Source organism: Acanthopagrus latus, chromosome 22 (assembly GCF_904848185.1).
Source record: "Acanthopagrus latus isolate v.2019 chromosome 22, fAcaLat1.1, whole genome shotgun sequence".
NCBI classification, from domain to species: domain Eukaryota; kingdom Metazoa; phylum Chordata; class Actinopteri; order Spariformes; family Sparidae; genus Acanthopagrus; species Acanthopagrus latus.
This window is the reverse complement of record NC_051060.1, coordinates 19114804-19132751: the sequence shown is the minus strand read 5'-3', so window position 1 is coordinate 19132751 and position 17948 is coordinate 19114804. Positions and strand designations below refer to the sequence as shown.

Here is a 17948-nt window from a genome sequence, read left to right as displayed (position 1 = left end):
ACCGCAGTAAGCTTGAGGTGAGAAAATTAAGAGGATTGAAAGGGAGAGAATATGCAGAGCTCCAACAAACTCCTGCTGTCGGGGGGAAACAACCAGACAAAAATAGCAAAATGACAAACGAACAGTGAAGGCAACATTTAAAGCCGTCACTGTACATCAACCGAAGCAACAAACCACAACTGAAGAGACACACAACTGCCACGGCGATCCTTCTCCATGACAGAAGAACGCAGGGCCTCTGCTGCCAAAAGACACCAGATAACGAGTATCGCCTCCAATCGCCATGGTAACAACAATAGCGCCATCCAGGCACCAGCAAATGTGAACGCCTACTGTCCCCTGGACAAAGCCTCGAGATGAAGCGCTGATTTCAGAGGCACAAACAGGTCTGTAAGTTATTGAGCAGGTTTTCAGTCGCAGACATTGGCCCTCAAACCAGCGTAGGAAGCAGCAACCATCGTCTTTAAAAAGTAGCAATACCACAATATACAAATAAGCCTCACTAACTGTAAGTGAAAGTGAAAAGTATTGCCAGGGATTACTTAGCCATAAGATGAGAAGATGAAACTTAGATGAGAGGATCAATATCACTCTCGTGCCTGCATTTTAAACAAGAAGCTATAACCAGCAGCCAGTTCGCTTAGCATAGCAAAGACTTAGCAAACAGGGTGAAACAGGAAGCATTGTTCCGTCCAAATGAGCCTACCTGAACATCACTAAATAAAATCTGTTTAATTGTGCAAAAACTAGTTGTTCCATCAAGCTAAGCTAACTGGAAAAAAAGTAGAAGTAGCCTAAAAAGTAACCAGAAAATGGAAAATGTCGAGAAAATTAGCTAGCTAAAGTAGTAATCTAAAAACTAAGCTAAGCCTTGGCCACATACAGGCTGCAGTTTACAATGATAATGTGGCAGATTTACTACTTGAAATTCTTAGTAGTTATAAACAATAGTAATAATTTACTGCATAATATCAGGCAGACAAATTCAGAAAGCTTATTTCTACCTAGCAACCATCGATTTTGTCAGCTGCAAATGCTGCTGGAGCTAGCTCGCTCGTTTGACTGCTAAGTGGTCTTTAATACACGACAGACACAGACGAGATAAAATACTAAAAGACTGAAACGAAAGTTAACAGGCCCAGAGAAAAAATCAGCATCCTGACCCAGGAGCCATGTAGAATTTGCAGGTACTTGGTACACTTGCAGGCTATTTATTTATCATCCACCACTGCCTCAAACTCACTCACACAAACAGACACACACAGACGGACTATCAGTCACCCACCAGCTCCGGCGTTGGCGGCTGGGGCAGATGTAGCGGCGGCCCCGCCTTCAGCCGCGGCTGCGGAGGCCTCGATGGGAGCAGCGGGTGTTGCAAAGGCATCTGAGGTTCATATAAAACCCCCCGGAGAACAGAGATGCCCCCGAGAGACGGAGACAGATGAAGAAATAAAGATGAAAAGAGAAAAATAAGGAGTCAGAAAATACGAGGGGGAAGAGAGAACATCAGGAAAATACAGGTAAGCAGAGCGCATTTGACTAAAGCAGGAAACATTCACTACTTGCCATTAAAGTTAACATATAACTGTACAAAACTGCAGCTTACAGCACTGATATCAGACATTAATGACTGACAGGTGAATGGACAAATGGGAATACAGACAGGAGGCACTAGAGCGAGGATTAATCTACGGCACAAAGAGCAGAATAAGCCTGAAATCTACAAGTGTTATAACAGCTGCCGTCTGTAGCTGTAGGCACGTGACAGGGTTTGATAGAATTGCTTTTCAGTGAGGTCAAAGAAAAGCACGTCTGCCTATCAAGTGTATCGAGTGTAGCGGTATGCAAGCCGGAGGTGAGCTGTACATAATTACATAATGCAGTGGATGTCTGTGAGTGTGTGGAGGAACAGGTTGTGTGTGTGTGTGTGTGTGTGTGTGTGTGTGTGTGTGTGTGTGTGTGTGTGTGTGTGTGTGTGTGAGTGAAAATGAGATTGTCGTGTTTCCTGTTTGTTATCATGCTAAAAGATCTATTTTTTGTATGGAGTCCCAAAAGTGGCCATTGTTAAATGAATAAATAATCACAAAATAAATACTTGTCATGTAAATAAATAGTGTAAAAATAATGAATGAACCAATATTTTACAAAATAAAAGCAATTATTTTAAATCATGAATGAATATTTTTTTTTATTTTATGTCACATTTATAATCTTTCTTTACATGACAGCCATCCTTTCACCAGGGGCTACCGTTTCATTTTTCAGCCAATCACATAAGCTAGCTGAGCAACTTCCTCCAAATTTAGCCAGTTAGCTCCCCTGCTAATTACGGGAGCTGCTAGCTAGTCATTTTACCTCAGCGGTGTCTTGATTCTGAAAATATGTAACTAAATAAAGAATCAAAACAACTGAGCTGAGCAAAAAGCAAAAAGACGGACGGCCTCTATTTGTGGTCACACCCACTATAATGGGAAATAGCTAACACTGCTAATGCTAACTAAGCTCAAAATGCAGCCAGGTAGGTAGCATGTAAAATATAAGTGGATAAAATAGTATAATATTTGTGTACTAGATTTATTTACAGCAGCATCCTCTAGTTTGTTGAGTCAGAATTACGTTAGCAGTGATGTTATTCTCGCTAACTGGAGCTAACTGGAGCTAACTGGAGCTAACTAACAGCTATCGAGGCTGGAGGGATTTAACTGGCTGAAAGTTAACTGACAAATGATTGGTTCATTCATATATGTTTAACCCAGTTTATTCATATGATTATTTATTTCATAATTATTTTGCATATTTAACACTCAATACTTTTCTAGGCATAACGAGGCAGTTGATAGCTGAAAATGATAGCGGTGTGCATCAGTTCTGATGATGCAGCTTCACTAGCCAGAATACAGACAGTGTCGGTCATAAATCAGCAAAGTCGTGTCTACATACTGTATGTGTCTGAGCATGCAGTCGTCTTTGTGTAATCATATTGTGTGATGGTTTTAGGGTTGAGCTTCCCAGAGTGATTCTTTCGTAGAGAATTTTCTGGAAGCCCACTGACCTCCCAACAGATCCATATTGGCGGCGCCAGGGGAGGTGGCGGCTGCTGTGCTAGTGGGAGGAGCTAGAGAGACTCCGGGTTCTGCCGCTGCAGGAGTGGGCGTTGCTGCTGCAGGGGAGGGGGCGGGCTCTGCCGTGAGGGTGGGTTCAGATAGCAAGGAATCGCCCATTTCTGCGAGTACCGCCGCAGATCCCCCCAAAGAAAGGCATCAAAATAAACCCCAAAAGAGCAACCAAAAGAACCGGTTGAGTCACCGTCACAACAGTGAACAAAAGCAAGCCAAACCAAAAGGTCCAAATCAAATTAAAGCCCAATTAAAAGGTTTTGAATTGACGGACCAAAGCAAAATCCAAAATTTTAAAGTAAAGTTGTAAAAATTATCCAGCACCATCCGGTCAGAACCAACAAATGGAAAAAAAAAAAAACAAACAACCAAAAAAGCCCCCGTTGTAAACCAAAAAACAGACAATGGAGTATGTGGAGGAGAGGGAGAGAGAGGGCAGAGAGAAACAAAGAGACTACTCAGACTAAAGAGAACAGCTTGAGGAGACAAACAGGGAGGAAACCATGTGACATTTGTACAATTACAGTCTATCTTTATGCTTGATTTGGATTAACACACCAACAATGATTCCAGGAAACCTCAATTTCAGATTTGGTTTGCTCCAAAATGAAGCCAGTGACATTTGAGGCATCCTGGAGGATGATTCAAGGCTACACTAGTCTAGACAACAGGCTGGAGGTGACATGGAGATTATTTTGACTCTCACCTGATCCGAGAAGATCTGCAGAGGTGGAAAACAAGGGAACAGGGAAAAGACATATCAGTAAAAGCCTAAACTGAAACATTAGTTTGCTCTTTTTTTGCAAATGAGAGCGCCGCTAATGAAAACTCAGCCATCAAGACTGTATGCAGATGGGATGCTTATTTTCTTGCCATTAACAGTAATTATAGAGTAATTTCCTTCAAACACTAGAGAGATGGATTTGTATTCTGTCAGACGGAGACTTACCTCCCCAGGACGTGGGGGCAGCTGATGGTGCTGATGGACCTGAAGAGGACAGTGGATCCAGGTCCAGCAAGGAACTGGAGGCAGAAACACAGCGTGAGAATGACTTTTAAATTTATGTATGTATGTAATTCTTCTACATTTTTTGTTCCCATAGCACCTTGACCCTTTGCCAGAACGAAAGTCAGCATTGTAAATCTACATTTCTTCGTGTTTCAGTGTTTCTTTACAAATCAATTTCTGATTCTATGGGGTGACAGCACAGTGCTTAGGGTCTGGTTCTTGGTTCAGGCACAAAAAACTACAGCTACATGCTCATGGCACCAGATGAAATTTAAGGAAGCACAACAGGGATTACAATGTATCCTCTGGGGAACATGAATGACTGTTTAATTAGTAGTTGTCGAGCTATTTCACTCAAAAAACACATTTCTCAACCTCAAGGCGTTCGAGGAAAAGTAAGAGGATCTCCAACGTGAGAGGGATTCATCCTCTGGGAACCAAGAATGTTTGTATAAACTTTAATCCACTTCATTTAATCCACCAAAGGACCAAAATGTCTGACTGACCGACCGATGCTGACATGACTAATGACAATATTTGTTCACCGGAAAACAAATTCTCAATCAAAAAGTTCAACTTATCACCATCATAATCTTAGATGTGCTCTTATATTAGATGTGGTTCTCAGTTTCAAAGGACCATCTATAGCAAAATGTCAAAAAAGGGATTTTCAGGATGACGAGAGGAGATGAGAGAGGAAGTCACAGAGAAACTCACTCTTCAGCTGGCTCAGGAGCGGCGGCAGCGGCAGCTGCTGCTGTCTCCCCGGGAGGAGGCTGCAGCGCGGGAACAGCGTTTGAAGATTTGGCCGGGGTCGATGTCGGAGACACGTTGTTCGTCGGGGACCCCTGGAAGAAAGAGACAGACAGAGACGCTCTTTTAAAAGCCGTGCACCAGACTGGAAGAGCTCAATATAAACATCGACTGTCGTGAATGTGCATCTCACCTTTGTTGGAGACCTGGAAGAGAGACGGAGGAGGAGAGATTGTTAGTGCTTTTGCCTGAAATAGACAGATCTGCTGCACACAAGCTGGTAATTATTTGACGGGGCAAATATGCAAGACAGATTGAATCACATGTGATCATATGAAGAGGTCATTTCCAAAGCAAAACGCTGTACGAAAGAAAAATCGTCTCCAATGCTGACATTTTGGATTTTCGTGCTAACAACCAAATGTAGCTTCAGGAAAATGAAACCCCTTCATACACTGATTCACATCGCATGTCAGGACGTGATTGTACACATGAGGTGACTGACTGCTTCATCACAACATGTGTCTGTCTCAGCGTTCACACATGTAACCACACCAATAACACACACTTCCACATGTAAACCTAGTTGTTGGCGTTATGGTTTTCTATTCACATGGGGATCACCTACATACTGTAGTTCACATGTGAATAATGTGTACGAGTTTACCTGCGGGAGGGAGGGAATGACAGTGAAATAAAAACTCTACACAGTTTTTCTAAGAAGTTAGTGAACTCCGAACAAACCAAAACACACAGTAGATGCTCACCCTTCACTGGTGATTCCAAATGAACAGAAAGGGGGATAAAAGAGAGGAAGGGTTACAGGAAATTATAGAAGGAAAGCACTTTGTTCAGGCCTCTTTCTACCAACTTTTCTCTCAGGTATGCAAGTCTTTTAAATAACAAAGAGGGAGTTTCTCAGATCTGAGTGTCTTTTCATTTCTAATTCCCTCTAATCTGTCTTCATACTGAGAGTGAGAAGCACAAGACAAGACTCAAACAATTTCTTACCCCTTCTTTCCGCCCTTAACGTCCTCCAGACCGTTCATGTGTGTTTCCAGACTCTCCAGGATGCTGCTGGGAGCCTGACAAAAAAGAAAAAAAATCAAAAACCAGAGCAATTAGTAAATAATCCTTTAAACTCGTCTCTGACAGGCCGTGCATAAAGTCCACATTCACCAGAAGTGGTGAAAAACCCTGGACAAGATCTCACTGCAACACCCTCATGCGTGTATAAGCACACAGACGTTGTGATTTGTGCATTTGACTTTGAATTTAGTTCAACATGCCGACACTCCATCCTGCTAACAGGCACTCAGCCAGGCCACCCTGTGTAACTATGGTTACCGGGTCCTCGAGAGGTTGGAAAGGACAGTCTTCATCGTCTGAGTCTGCTAGATCCACCACCACTCCCGGGTGGAGACACTGGCCGGGGGAGATTATGGTGGGTGAGTCATGGCTGTTTCTGTGTGTGTGTGTGTGTGTGCGTGTGTGTCAGGTCAGATGTGTTGCATTTGTGTGCGCTTCGTTTTTTTTTTCCATGGATCAAATGAAAATGAGAGCATCAAACTTACGTAGTTGATGTCGGGAATGTCGTTTTTGTCGACTCCAACCGTCTGTTAAGGGAAAACAAGTTCAGAATCAGCGTTCCACACACTGTGGCTCGTTGTTCAATCTGCATTCAGACAACACGACTTCACACTGTTTTTTATAATTACGTGCAGGGTAGACGCCAAAGCCCAAGTAAGTGATACGCCAATCCTTCTGTGGGGAGCAGATGCATCCAAATACTACTCAATAAAAACACCAGGTGATGTTGTGTAAAGAAAAAGAAAGTCTGCCTCAGGTGTGTTGCAGAGATATCTACGTTGGCACACTAACAAGCAAAACCTGGTCTGTCTTTTCTTGTAATACCACTCTGAGCTCCAAGTCTGGACCGCTAGCGTCACAACTTACTGAGCTAACGGCAGCTACAGTAACAGAAGTAGTTCATCTTGCATTATGTACGTAATGTTACTTCACATACAAATCATGATCCAAATCCATGGTCACGTCACGGTGGCTAAGGTCATCAGAGTACAGATGACTCTGGATCTGCTCTCCAGAGATGTTAAATGAAAAGGACCGGCGTATCACTTGCACATGATATGAAAGTGTGAAGTCATGAGATCTGAGCAATCTTTAAAGAAGTCGTATTAAAGGTCGCTCACCTCAGCCAGCTTCATGAATTCCCCGATCTTTGTCACCCTGGTCAGGAACCTCTTGTAGATCTCCAAGGCCTCCTTACAGTCGCTCTTCTTCATCTTGAAGTATTTCTCTGTGAAAACAGGTTCAGATTCGTCAGGATCCGCGCTTACGTCTTCAAGGTGTCAAGCGAGAGGTCGTCAAAGGACTCTACCGACCTAATAGGTTGATGATTCCATCGTTGTAGGATGCAAACATTTTGACCAGGTCCTTGAAGAGGAGCAGAAATGCGGCATTGATGATCCCGTTGTTCAGCTCCTTGGGATGAACCTGAGAGGAGGAAAGAGGGAGAGAAACTTCTGTCTTGTGATGCTGCACGGGTCTGTGAAAATATATGACAAGTCAAAGTCAAAGTCTGACTCACATCAAACTCCAGGAGTGTGTCAATCAGAGTCTGCAGAACTGGCATGCCTTTCAACAGCTTCTCAGTGGTCATGGTCCTCATCACACCATCAGCGCTGAAAGGATATGAAGTGAAAACATTGGATGCAGAAACAATTGCCGAGACTTGAGTCGGCCACAAGCACAAGTTCTCTGAACGGCGTGTTCAACATACCCCTTCTTGACTCTGGTGAAATCAAAAGCCATCTGGCGGTAGGCGAAGGCTTTCTCGTTCAGGTATCGTCCATACCGTCTGATGAATGTAGACATGTCATAGCCTGAACACAACAAGTATGTTAGAAAGCACTCACTAAAAGTTTAACCTCCCCAGTCAGTAGTAACTGCAGATTCGGCATTTTTTGACAACCATTTATGCGTCAGTAAATTCTCTGCAGGTAGTTTGGTAACCATAATCTGCACCGTCTCCTCTGGACGTGACAACATTTCAACTATAAATAGTAATATTCCAGATGAATCCTGCCTTTAATTATCATTCGTGTACCAAAATGCCTGTTAAGATCGTAGATTAACTTCATGCGTTAGAAAGCACTCAGAATTCATTATCATAGCTTTTTCTTTGTGTCTGCAAAAGAGCTGGTGTTTATTTTTCTTTGTAGGAGAGTTTTTCATGTCACTCTTCTCCTTACATTCTCCTGTGTGATGCATATCTTATACTAGTTTTAGTCCTCTTGCAGCATGTAATATTACACTTTTTGAAAGGCACTTTGTTTAAAATCTATATATTTTAAGGGAAACCCAGCTGGGCTAAAAGTTTAACCTCCCCAGTCATTAGTAACTGCAGATTCGGCACTTTTTGACAACCATTTATGTGTCAGTAAATTCTCTGCAGGTAGTTTGGTAACCATAATCTGCACCGTCTCCTCTGGACGTGACAACATTTCAACTATAAATAGTAATATTCCAGATGAATCCTGCCTTTAATTATCATTCGTGTACCAAAATGCCTGTTAAGATCGTAGATTAACTTCATGCGTCCAACCAATATTATTTTAAGTGTTTGGGATTAACACAGGAAAAAAAGGCACAAAGAAACAAGGCGACCTGATGCATAAAAATTCCGTCATAAAATGTTTGAACTCGAGAGCGTAATTTTACACGAGACGTTGGACTTTGGAGGCAGAGACGCCAGCATCTGTTTGCATGCATGTGTGTACAATTACACACGCGTGATCTTGTCCAGGCCCTCCTATTTGCCAGATGGCTCCCTTTTGTGTTTATCTCTTCCTGTTTCTGAGTTGCATTTTACCGGACACAGTTCGTCTGCTCTTACCGTGAGAGCCGGTTTTGTCGATAAAGTTGCTGAGGTTGAACAGGGAGGTCCTGGAAGCCAAGTACTGAATGAACCTCTGAGGAAGACAAACGAGAACAGTGGAGGAAAATGAAGTTACGGCTTAATGAAAAACAACACTTTAATGACTGTGATTAGATTATCCCTGCTGTACTTTTTCTACCACATGACAGATTTTTCAGATCTGATTCCATGAATGGCTGCTGAACCCACAGCGCTCATTCATCTCTTTGATGAATTGCGTTCAAAGCTCTCAAAAGACGATATAAAAATAACTCAATCAAGCCATCATGTGCTTCTTATATCGCTGAATAAACCTAGATTTAAGCATGAGCTTCGCTGCACCAGATGTGAACGGGTCTCGACCGCTAACCTCGTTGCCGTGGACACACATGTGATGGGCGGTGACGAGGGCCTTGAAGACGACCACCCAGCTGGCGTTGGTGGCTCGCTCGAACAGCGTGTCAGCCATCTGGGGGATGTTCACGTTGGTGGTGTTGGTGGCTGACACCAGGTCTGCAACACAGCCACACAAAAAAAACACCGTCATTCACAGATTTCTTACATCATTGCAGTCGGAGCTCGGTATGTAAGGCGAGAGTCAGGGTTCGTTTAGTTTCAGACCAGCGGCTCCATAATCTGAACTGCTCTGTTTAAACTTTGATTAAGCCGGCGGGCCGAGTGTTCACTGCAGAGCTGCTCGAGACGCTCTGGAGACCATTAAGCCAGGAGTAAGACCTGATGTACATACAAAATGATGTTGGTGCACGGGCTCACACACACACACACACACACATGCAGACGCACACGCACGCTGACGGTGCAGAAAGAGAGAATAATGCTTCGTCAGCTCTCCTCCCCGGGTGCCAGTTCAGACAGTCAGACAGCCAGAGAGGTCTTCAGCAGCGAGAGCTCGGACTGTTGCATCAGCCTGAGGTGGAGTGTGAGGTGTGCAGGAGCAGCAACACACCTACAACACTTCATCTAAGCAACATCGCTTTGGCATTAATAATAACACAGATAAATACTTCATGTGTGCTGTATCTCATTCTCTGGGTCACACAGATCTCTGATCCTCAGAAGAAGTACTAAAATTATCCAGTGACTAGAAATCTCTCTCCTTTATGTCCTATTAAGAACATTTATATTCACCAATGAATAACCTGCCAAGTGGCACCAAATGTGAGAAAATGGTGAAAATTAAGTCCAAACCCCAGAAATATTGAATTTTCTTTCCGAGTAATCAGAACCAGGTTTATTACCTTGGTGTTATGTTATGTCATTATTTTATCGTCATCCTCAGTCATAGACGAAGACAAAGAAAGTCAGCAAAGGTGCAACATGTAACAATTTCTGTTTAAAACATTGGCAAATGTACTAAGATTATCATCCGAGTGTGAAGAAATAGTAGTTTTGTCACTATGTCAGAGTGATTGTCGTGTTGCAGAGATTTCTGTTGACGTTAACATGCGAACCCACAATCCCCGAGCCAGTTTGGTGATAGTTCGATGGTAAATAACACCAACACAACCTTCCTGCTACCAGCTTCCAGCTAGACAGAGTCAGCTAATACGACCAATAGCTGCAGGGTTAATTGAGCTTCCTAGCTAACAGTAGCAGCAGTTAGCGGTTACTCTCGTGATATGCTGCCCCTGAATTCAGGTGTCTGCTTCTAAGAAAATGTCATTTTAAAACCACCCATAACTGCTTCACCATAATTTAACCTCACCAGATTTTTAACAGCCAAGTGAGAGGACAAAAAGACGATGAAGGAAACGAAAAGGAAACAACATCTCCTGAATCTGTCCCTTTCTCCTGATCCACACCAAAAGTTAATGGGTTCTGTTCTGGGCTGAGACCTGTTGTCCATCCAAGTTTTGTGGAAACACGTTCAGCAGTTTTTGTGTAATCCTGGTGACAAACCAACAGACCCACTAACAAACGGACATTTGTGAAAACAGCAACCTGACAGTACAAACATGACAGACATATATTTATCAAAAGCGTGTGACTGACAATGATGAGCCATAAAACATAAGCATGACTTGATATTTGGGCTTTTGTGAATAATCTCACAACAACTGGCGTCAATCAGGCAATTTTTTAATTAAATAAGCAACATATCAAGCTTTTTATTTGTTTCTTGTCTGATGGGGGAGTTTCTTATTAGATATTTGGGTTAGTTGTCCACAGAGAGAGAGAGAGAGAGAGAGAGACAGAGTCAGGGAGACAGATGGCCTCAAATACATCATGCCAATAAAAAGAGAGCAAGAGAAGACGTTTAGAAAGAGGAAGCAACATTTTGAAGAAACAAAGATCATATCCTTGAAATGACAGTGAGTGTATTCTCAGAGGTTTGGCCTTATAATCCACACACGGCATAAACGTACACATGTGCACATACTGCTGCGGCAGAATAAGAACAGAATAACAATCTCCTTTAAATTCTCGAAACCTAGAACATGACATAGATTTTCAAAGCTTTTTCGAGTGCGTCCAGCTGACATTGACAGCCAAGCAACAAGGGCAGGACTGAGTGTATCCACACAAGCTGCCAGGGAGGGAATGAACGCAGCAAGTATTGGCAGCCAGCGCCGATAATGGAAGGAGAGAAAGGCTGTTATATTGAACAGACCTCACCTTGAGAGGGTAGCTACAAAAACTGACAACCAGACCAAGAAACTAGAAAGGTGATGAGTGCGAGATGGAGCGAGACACCCGAGGGAGCAGCGATGAAGTGGTGAAATGAAGAGACGTGTGGAGTGAGAGCAGCGAGGCCTCTGAAGGTCGGCAGGATGGACGGAGGGGTCGTGGGTTAGGGTGGTTGTAAGGGTTGTAAACAGATTATTACTAATCACCGGTCCGTGCCTTTCAATGGTGGCTGTGTCGCTGCCCATCCCCCGTGCACACAAACCTGTCTCGACACCACCTGTTTCACACCCTCACCAGCGCCTCTCTATTATCAGCTTTTGTCTCCAGCGCTGTCACCGTCACTCAGGTTGATTCAATTAAATGATCTCCCCAGCACGGCGCGGAATATAAATCTTATTATATCGTCAAAATGAAGAAAAAGGCAAATGGATTTGGAAATTGTCTGAAGTTAATGGAGTAATCATGGAGCTTCTTCTGATCTTTGCATGATTAATTATGCTCCAATCCATCTGTACAGCATGACCAGATGGCGGCAGCCTTTCTGTGACACCTCCGATGATGTCTGATGTCTTTATGTTCAATGCTGCATCCATTTCCCCGCTATGGCTCCCATCTGTGTTTAGATATTTGATGATATTTTCTTCTTCCCCACATCACCGTCGTGCTTGTTTGAATTTCTACTCTCGTCTTCCTCGTGTAGCGTCACTCCTCTGTGAAAATGGCTGAAGACTTCACCCCCCCAGCAGCCTCTTTCAAATGACACACGCAGACAGACGCGGTCCACAATGGCTGAAAGGTCATTATATAACATTATCGTGTCATTGGCACAGCTACAAGTTAATATTTATACAAGCAGGATGAACACTGTCCAAAGCCATTCGCAGACCTTTAGCTCATAATACTCTGTACGTCTTATTATTTCTGTTTACAGGAGCTTAAAGCGATATTATGTAACAGTTTCACCTAAAAAAACAGTTCAAAACCATTTTGATGGCACACTGATTTGCAAAGTGGGAACAGTACCTCCTTCATTCTCACTCTGCACCTCGAACCCCTGGTCGATGTAACCAAGTACAATCTCCCGTAAGAACTGTGTAATGCCCATTTTTCATCTCTCTGCCTGGATCTGGATCAGATGTTTTCTGGTTTTCCTTCCAACCTCAGATTTTCGTGATGTACAGATAGCTTACTTGTTGCTAGAGCAAACCCTGACTGCTGCTAACTGTCATTACAATCAGCTGGTTTGCTCAGTTAGCCGTGCAGCTAGCTGACTCAAATGGACTTGGAGCACATCGGCTTTGAGTCACCAAGAAGGTTTTCAAGGCCAGGAACAGGGAATGCTGGTGAGGGATGGCGCCTGGAACTACTCGTTCCTAAAGCAACCCCTGGCTGCTACTACCTGTAGCTGCCATTAGCTAGTTAGCTCAGTCGGCCGTGCAGTTAGCTGACTCAGCCTGGACTGGGAGCTTGGAGCATCGCCACTAGAGTGTTGGTATTACACTGCACAGGAGCTTCATGCCACAGAGAAGGTTTGTGAGGAGGGAATATTTGTGAGGAACGCAGAAAACTGTCGAGGATGTTGACAGAGAAAGCTTAGAAGCTAGAAAGAGAGAGTGACCAAACAAGAGTTTGGAGAAGTCTGCATGTCAGAGCTTTTAGTCTTTGGCGAGTAAACATACTTTAATTCTGTGTCATGTTTTACGTTCTACTTCCTGTCTTTGTCTTTTTCCAGCCTATTTTCTCTGTGTTGCTTCTTCATGTCTTCCTTAGTGTCTTGGGTCGTTTTTGCCTCACGGAACAGTCGGTCTGGTGTGTAATATTAGCTGGACTGCTGTGTTGCGTGCTTGATTTTCGTTGTTGAGTCACTAAATTATCATCAGAAGTAAATAATCATATCAAATGCACATGTACAGCTGTCTGTCTGTGTGCTGTGTGTTACGTGTGGATTGCAATCTTCATCTTGGCACCAAATTCCAAAACACAAATCAATCGTTTCTCGCACAATGTTGCTTTAACGGCGTTGCCATATGGGCCATATCATAGCAAATAATCCACGCTTTCTGTTGGGGTATCATTGCCTGAAACAAACACAGACTGACATATGAGTGTGTGTCTCTAATGAGGATTGGCTGAGCTAAATAAAGACTCTTACGGTAATCCACGGTCCACAGGAGGGTTCTAATAATGTACCGGGAGGACTCACACTGTGCGAGGGCATGTTTGTGTGTGGCAGTGTCTGGCTAAGTGTGTTTATAGTCAGCGTCTGAGTCTGTCTGTAATAATCTTTTATTTTTTTTCATAGTTGCACAGCATGCTTGTCTAGTAGTAGACATGGTATTTAATAAAAAATCTAACAGAATACCGACACATTGGCACCATGGTGAGGTGGAAGTTGGTCCAGATAAGCTTATTCTGGTGGCTCTCAGGTGGTTTCACACCCATTTACATCTTAAACGTGTTCAGAAAACCTTCAGTTAGTCACTATTTAATAGACACGCAATAACTTACTCTATAGTGAAACAAGAATAGAGGGGTGAGTTCACTCCCACACCACTCACATATCTGAATGCTAAATATAAGGCTACAGCTAGCGGCCAGTTAGCTTAGCTCAGCATGAGCACTGAAAATGAATTCAGCTGGCCTTATTCGGTCCGTCCGTACTTGTGGTGATGACAAGACTTGTGGAAGTTAGCATACTGCTCAAGACATAGGCTAGTCAGGCAGCTCGCTGTAACACAGCAGTGGTGATACAATGTGATAGTTAGTGAGCTTTCAAGATCTGGTATTTGGATTTTGTCACCTTCAGACAGAGCCAAGCTAATTGTTTCTCCATGTTTCCATGTTGTCATGCTAGGCTAAGCTAACCAGCTGGGGGCTGTAGATATGAGAGAGGTATCGATCTTCTCCTATCTCATCAAGAAAGCAAATAAGAATTATTTCCCATAAATAAATATTAATACAACACTACAATGGTGCAATTAGTTACATTTTAAAGACATCTGGTTTTGCTATCTATGGCTCCAGCAGCAGTCACACACCATACTATAGACTACAGATAATCTAAAGGTCATGTGACATAACTACTATACTCTCATGTACATGTGATCAGCCCTCCTGCTCCCATCAGTGCCTTGATTTCACTCCTCGAAAACAGCTTTTACTGTGCCCAGTGTGTATTTACAGCATGACCTCAGATGAATTTAAGCCTATTCCCCTCGGCGTTCAGCTGACCTTGCACCGACCACATGTTCTCCACAAATTTGTCACACGCGTCCCGCCGTGTTCTTTTCACTGCGTCTATATGCCGTGCTGAGATTCAGTGGATTGTTTTACAGCATATTTGCGAGAAATAACACATATCCGACACCTGGGGTTCAGTCCCTGCTCTAATTTTACAAGAAGTTATAGCAATTGTCAAAGCTTAAAGAAAATATTTTGCAGAGAAAAGTCCTGCACACTGTTTTCACTGTTAAAGGTTTATTTTGAAGCTGAATCATGAGATGACGCCCATGTTCACACATGTACCATCAGAAGAGCGCATGTTAGAACAAATGTTTCATCAGTAACCGATAACACATCCAGAAAACGCCGATCACTCAGTCTAAAGGCACATATGCTCATTGTGATCGTCCCTGCACTACAGGGATGACAGGCCTGTCATTTCTCTTCTTTCCTTCTCGCAGTCTCCCTCTGTCCTCACGCTGCCAAACCCCCTGACACTTGCAATCTGTTGCCATGGCAACTGCACTGCACCACCACCACCACCGCCGAAACCGCCTCCTTCAACAACACACACACGTCCACCTCAAGGGTCACAAACTGTCACTATGACAAAGGGAAGAAATACGACCAACCGGCTCGTATCCTCCTATCATCGGATGCCTCAGACACGCTGACAGATAGCTAATTGCCAAAGTTACTTACAGTGTCTGACTTCCTGTTTTCAGTCTAGTGAGTTCAGTTTGTATGTTGTGTCCAAGTCTTGTGGGTCTGAGTGGAAATGTTTGCCACTTATTTGAGGTTAGGAATTTCCCGCAGGCCAAGATGCATGAGAAGCACAGTGCCCTACATACAGGTGGATCACTGAATGTGCCCCAGAAAGAGATTCAGCACCGCCTGAAAACATCATGGAAGGAAACATTTCAACGTGTGTGCGTGCTTTATTATGCTGGACCGTCTTATAAATGAAGTGTGTGAGGGCGTTTCCTCGTTGTGGGATCAAGAGGTCAACAGAAGCGGCCTTCTGCGTTTGGAGAAAGAGGTCAGGTCTCGTTAAGAAAAGTCCAGGTCTGAGCAGCTGATTGTTAAAAGACTCACAGGCAGCGAACACACTGACCCAGCAGAGAGCGAGGAAGCAGCGGTCCCCGGTGCGTCCTCGCATCAGCATTGTCACCTTTGGCTGTGTAAATAATGCAAGGCAGTCATTGGCTGATTATTAAATTATTCAGCAGGGGAGCGGATCACAAGATATAAGGTCCTAGCCCAAGAAGACGCAGGGACCAGACCTGCCCGGTGACCACACACACACACACACAGACACACACACACAGCCAATCAGACCACCCGCCATCTGTATGCAGCGCCACGCCACTGCTTTGGTCTGACTCAGTATTTGTGGTAGATCACCGAGATTAATCGTGATTTGTCATAAGGTGGCCCCTGCTGTCGCCCGCACACGTGTCAACAAAGCTGTGAGGTTTGATGAAATGCCTTCAGCTGTGACTTTTTGCCGCTTAACTCGCCGACAGATAATAAAGGAACCTAAACAGGCAACATCCTAACCTGTAATTCCCATTATAAGTGGATATTTTCCAGCCTCTAAAGGAAAGGTGGGGGGGAGGATTAAAATGGTCTTTCTCTGAGCATGACTTGTCATTCCACTCTAAATTATGACCTCCCTCTCTACTCTCTCTTCCTCTCTGGGTTTTCCATCATCTTTACTGGAGGCTTGACACACACACACACACACACACACACACACACACACACACACACACACACACACACACACACACACACACACACACACAGGGTCACCAGATGGGGTCATCACCACCCTGGCCACATCAATTCATTATGGCACCACACCCTTATGAGCAGAGGAGGAGGGGGGGATTTAAAAAAGGACTGGTGGTAAAGATGTGGTAAGCTCTCTATGGCTGTGATGGCACGTGTTCCAGGCTGGTGTGTGTGTATGTGTGTGTGTGCAGCCTGTGAGGCCTTGTGTTAAAAAAAAAAAAAAAAAGAAAAATGTCTGCGGCGTGTGTGACATGAGAGGAAAAGAAGGACTCCACTTACACTCCAGGTGCTTCTTCTTGGGCGCCATCACTTCATGAGTGGTGGCTTTGCAGACAGCTCGGGCCATATCTGATCCCGTTAGCTGGTATTGCGCAGCGGCGATGCGATCCGTGAGCGTTTGCCCCGACATTTTTCCCTCTCTCTCTCTCGCTCTCTCTCCGTCGAATCGACCACCTCAGGAATGTGTTTCACCTCGGGACGATGGCGGAAAAAAAGATGTGAATATATATATATGTATGTATATATATATATACACACACTCAGCTGCTTCCCAGCGAGCTGCGCTCCCTCCTCTTCTCCCCCCTCTCTTTTTGGTCGATAGGGCCTGTGTGACCTTCTGTGTGGGCGGAAATGGGGGAAAAAAAGCAAGAGAAAAAAAATGAGGTTTTAAAAAAAATGAATAAAAAAGATAAATGTTATATTCGCATCAGATCGCTCGGTCACGTTGAGAATACGCGCGGCGACATGGGGTAGACTTACGCAAGGTTGTGAATTCCCCTCGGCGCGTCCCGTTTTAGTCCTCCGACCGTTCAGTTCAGCACCTTGGACAGCTAATGCCACTCGGTTATGTAACACTCAGCTGGCAATGAAAGCTATCTTCTCAACCCCGCAGCGGTTACTCCTTAAAACACACACACACACAATAAAAACAGGCCGATTTTAAATTTAAAAAAACGCTCTGATTGTCCAATATGTTAAAAAAAATAAATAAGACGGACTGTGAATCAATGCTCCATAGGTCGCTGTGATATCCCGTGTGGAGGGCGCATCAGGTTTTTGGATGCGTTTCCTCCAGGAGAGCGTTTTCAAAATAAAAGAAGAGCCCGCAACGTTTCCTCCCCCCCGCCGCTGCTCACGCTTCTGGTCGTCAGATTGCGGTGTTCCTGTCCGCCTCGGCAGCTTGTGATCGAGAGAAAATGCGCTCCCCTGGTGGTGTCGGCGGCACTGCGCAGCGCAAAAGACGCACGGGAAGAGGGGGAGAAAAAAATATAAGCAGAAGAAGGGAATTTCCTTTTTTTTTCTCTCCTCTCCTCTCCTCACACCCCCTCCCCTCCCTCACTGGCGTTTGTTTATTTATTTAGCCTATCTATACGTCCATCCAGAATCTCCTCCCCTCCCTCCCTCCTCTTCAGCGGCGGGTGCTGGGACAGGGTTGGATGACACACGTCGCATCTCATGTCTCTTA

At 44.1% G+C, this 17948-nt stretch overlaps 1 protein-coding gene across 6 annotated transcripts in view; it reads right to left on the bottom strand.

The window, feature by feature from the left end:
* Positions 1–17908, bottom strand: part of snap91b (synaptosome associated protein 91b) — a 27057-nt gene extending 9149 nt beyond the window's left edge. For 2 of the 6 annotated variants that reach the window (XM_037086342.1, XM_037086343.1), the window contains exons 1-17: positions 17243–17878; positions 16763–17099; positions 9186–9328; positions 8795–8870; positions 7679–7781; positions 7487–7580; positions 7281–7392; positions 7089–7195; positions 6453–6494; positions 5890–5963; positions 5646–5651; positions 5072–5084; positions 4843–4973; positions 4066–4139; positions 3823–3837; positions 3053–3223; positions 1286–1384 (exon numbers count right to left, since the gene is read on the bottom strand). In XM_037086342.1, coding sequence (XP_036942237.1) covers positions 1286–1384; positions 3053–3223; positions 3823–3837; positions 4066–4139; positions 4843–4973; positions 5072–5084; positions 5646–5651; positions 5890–5963; positions 6453–6494; positions 7089–7195; positions 7281–7392; positions 7487–7580; positions 7679–7781; positions 8795–8870; positions 9186–9328; positions 16763–16892 — 1390 coding nt within the window. In that variant the 5' untranslated portion in view covers positions 16893–17099; positions 17243–17878. Of the gene's footprint in view, positions 1–1285; positions 1385–3052; positions 3224–3822; positions 3838–4065; positions 4140–4842; positions 4974–5071; positions 5085–5645; positions 5652–5889; positions 5964–6452; positions 6495–7088; positions 7196–7280; positions 7393–7486; positions 7581–7678; positions 7782–8794; positions 8871–9185; positions 9329–16762; positions 17100–17242 lie in introns of all 6 variants that reach the window. The other 4 variants (XM_037086340.1, XM_037086341.1, XM_037086344.1 and 1 more) reach the window with 4 other exon arrangements.
* Positions 17909–17948: the final 40 nt, after the last annotated feature.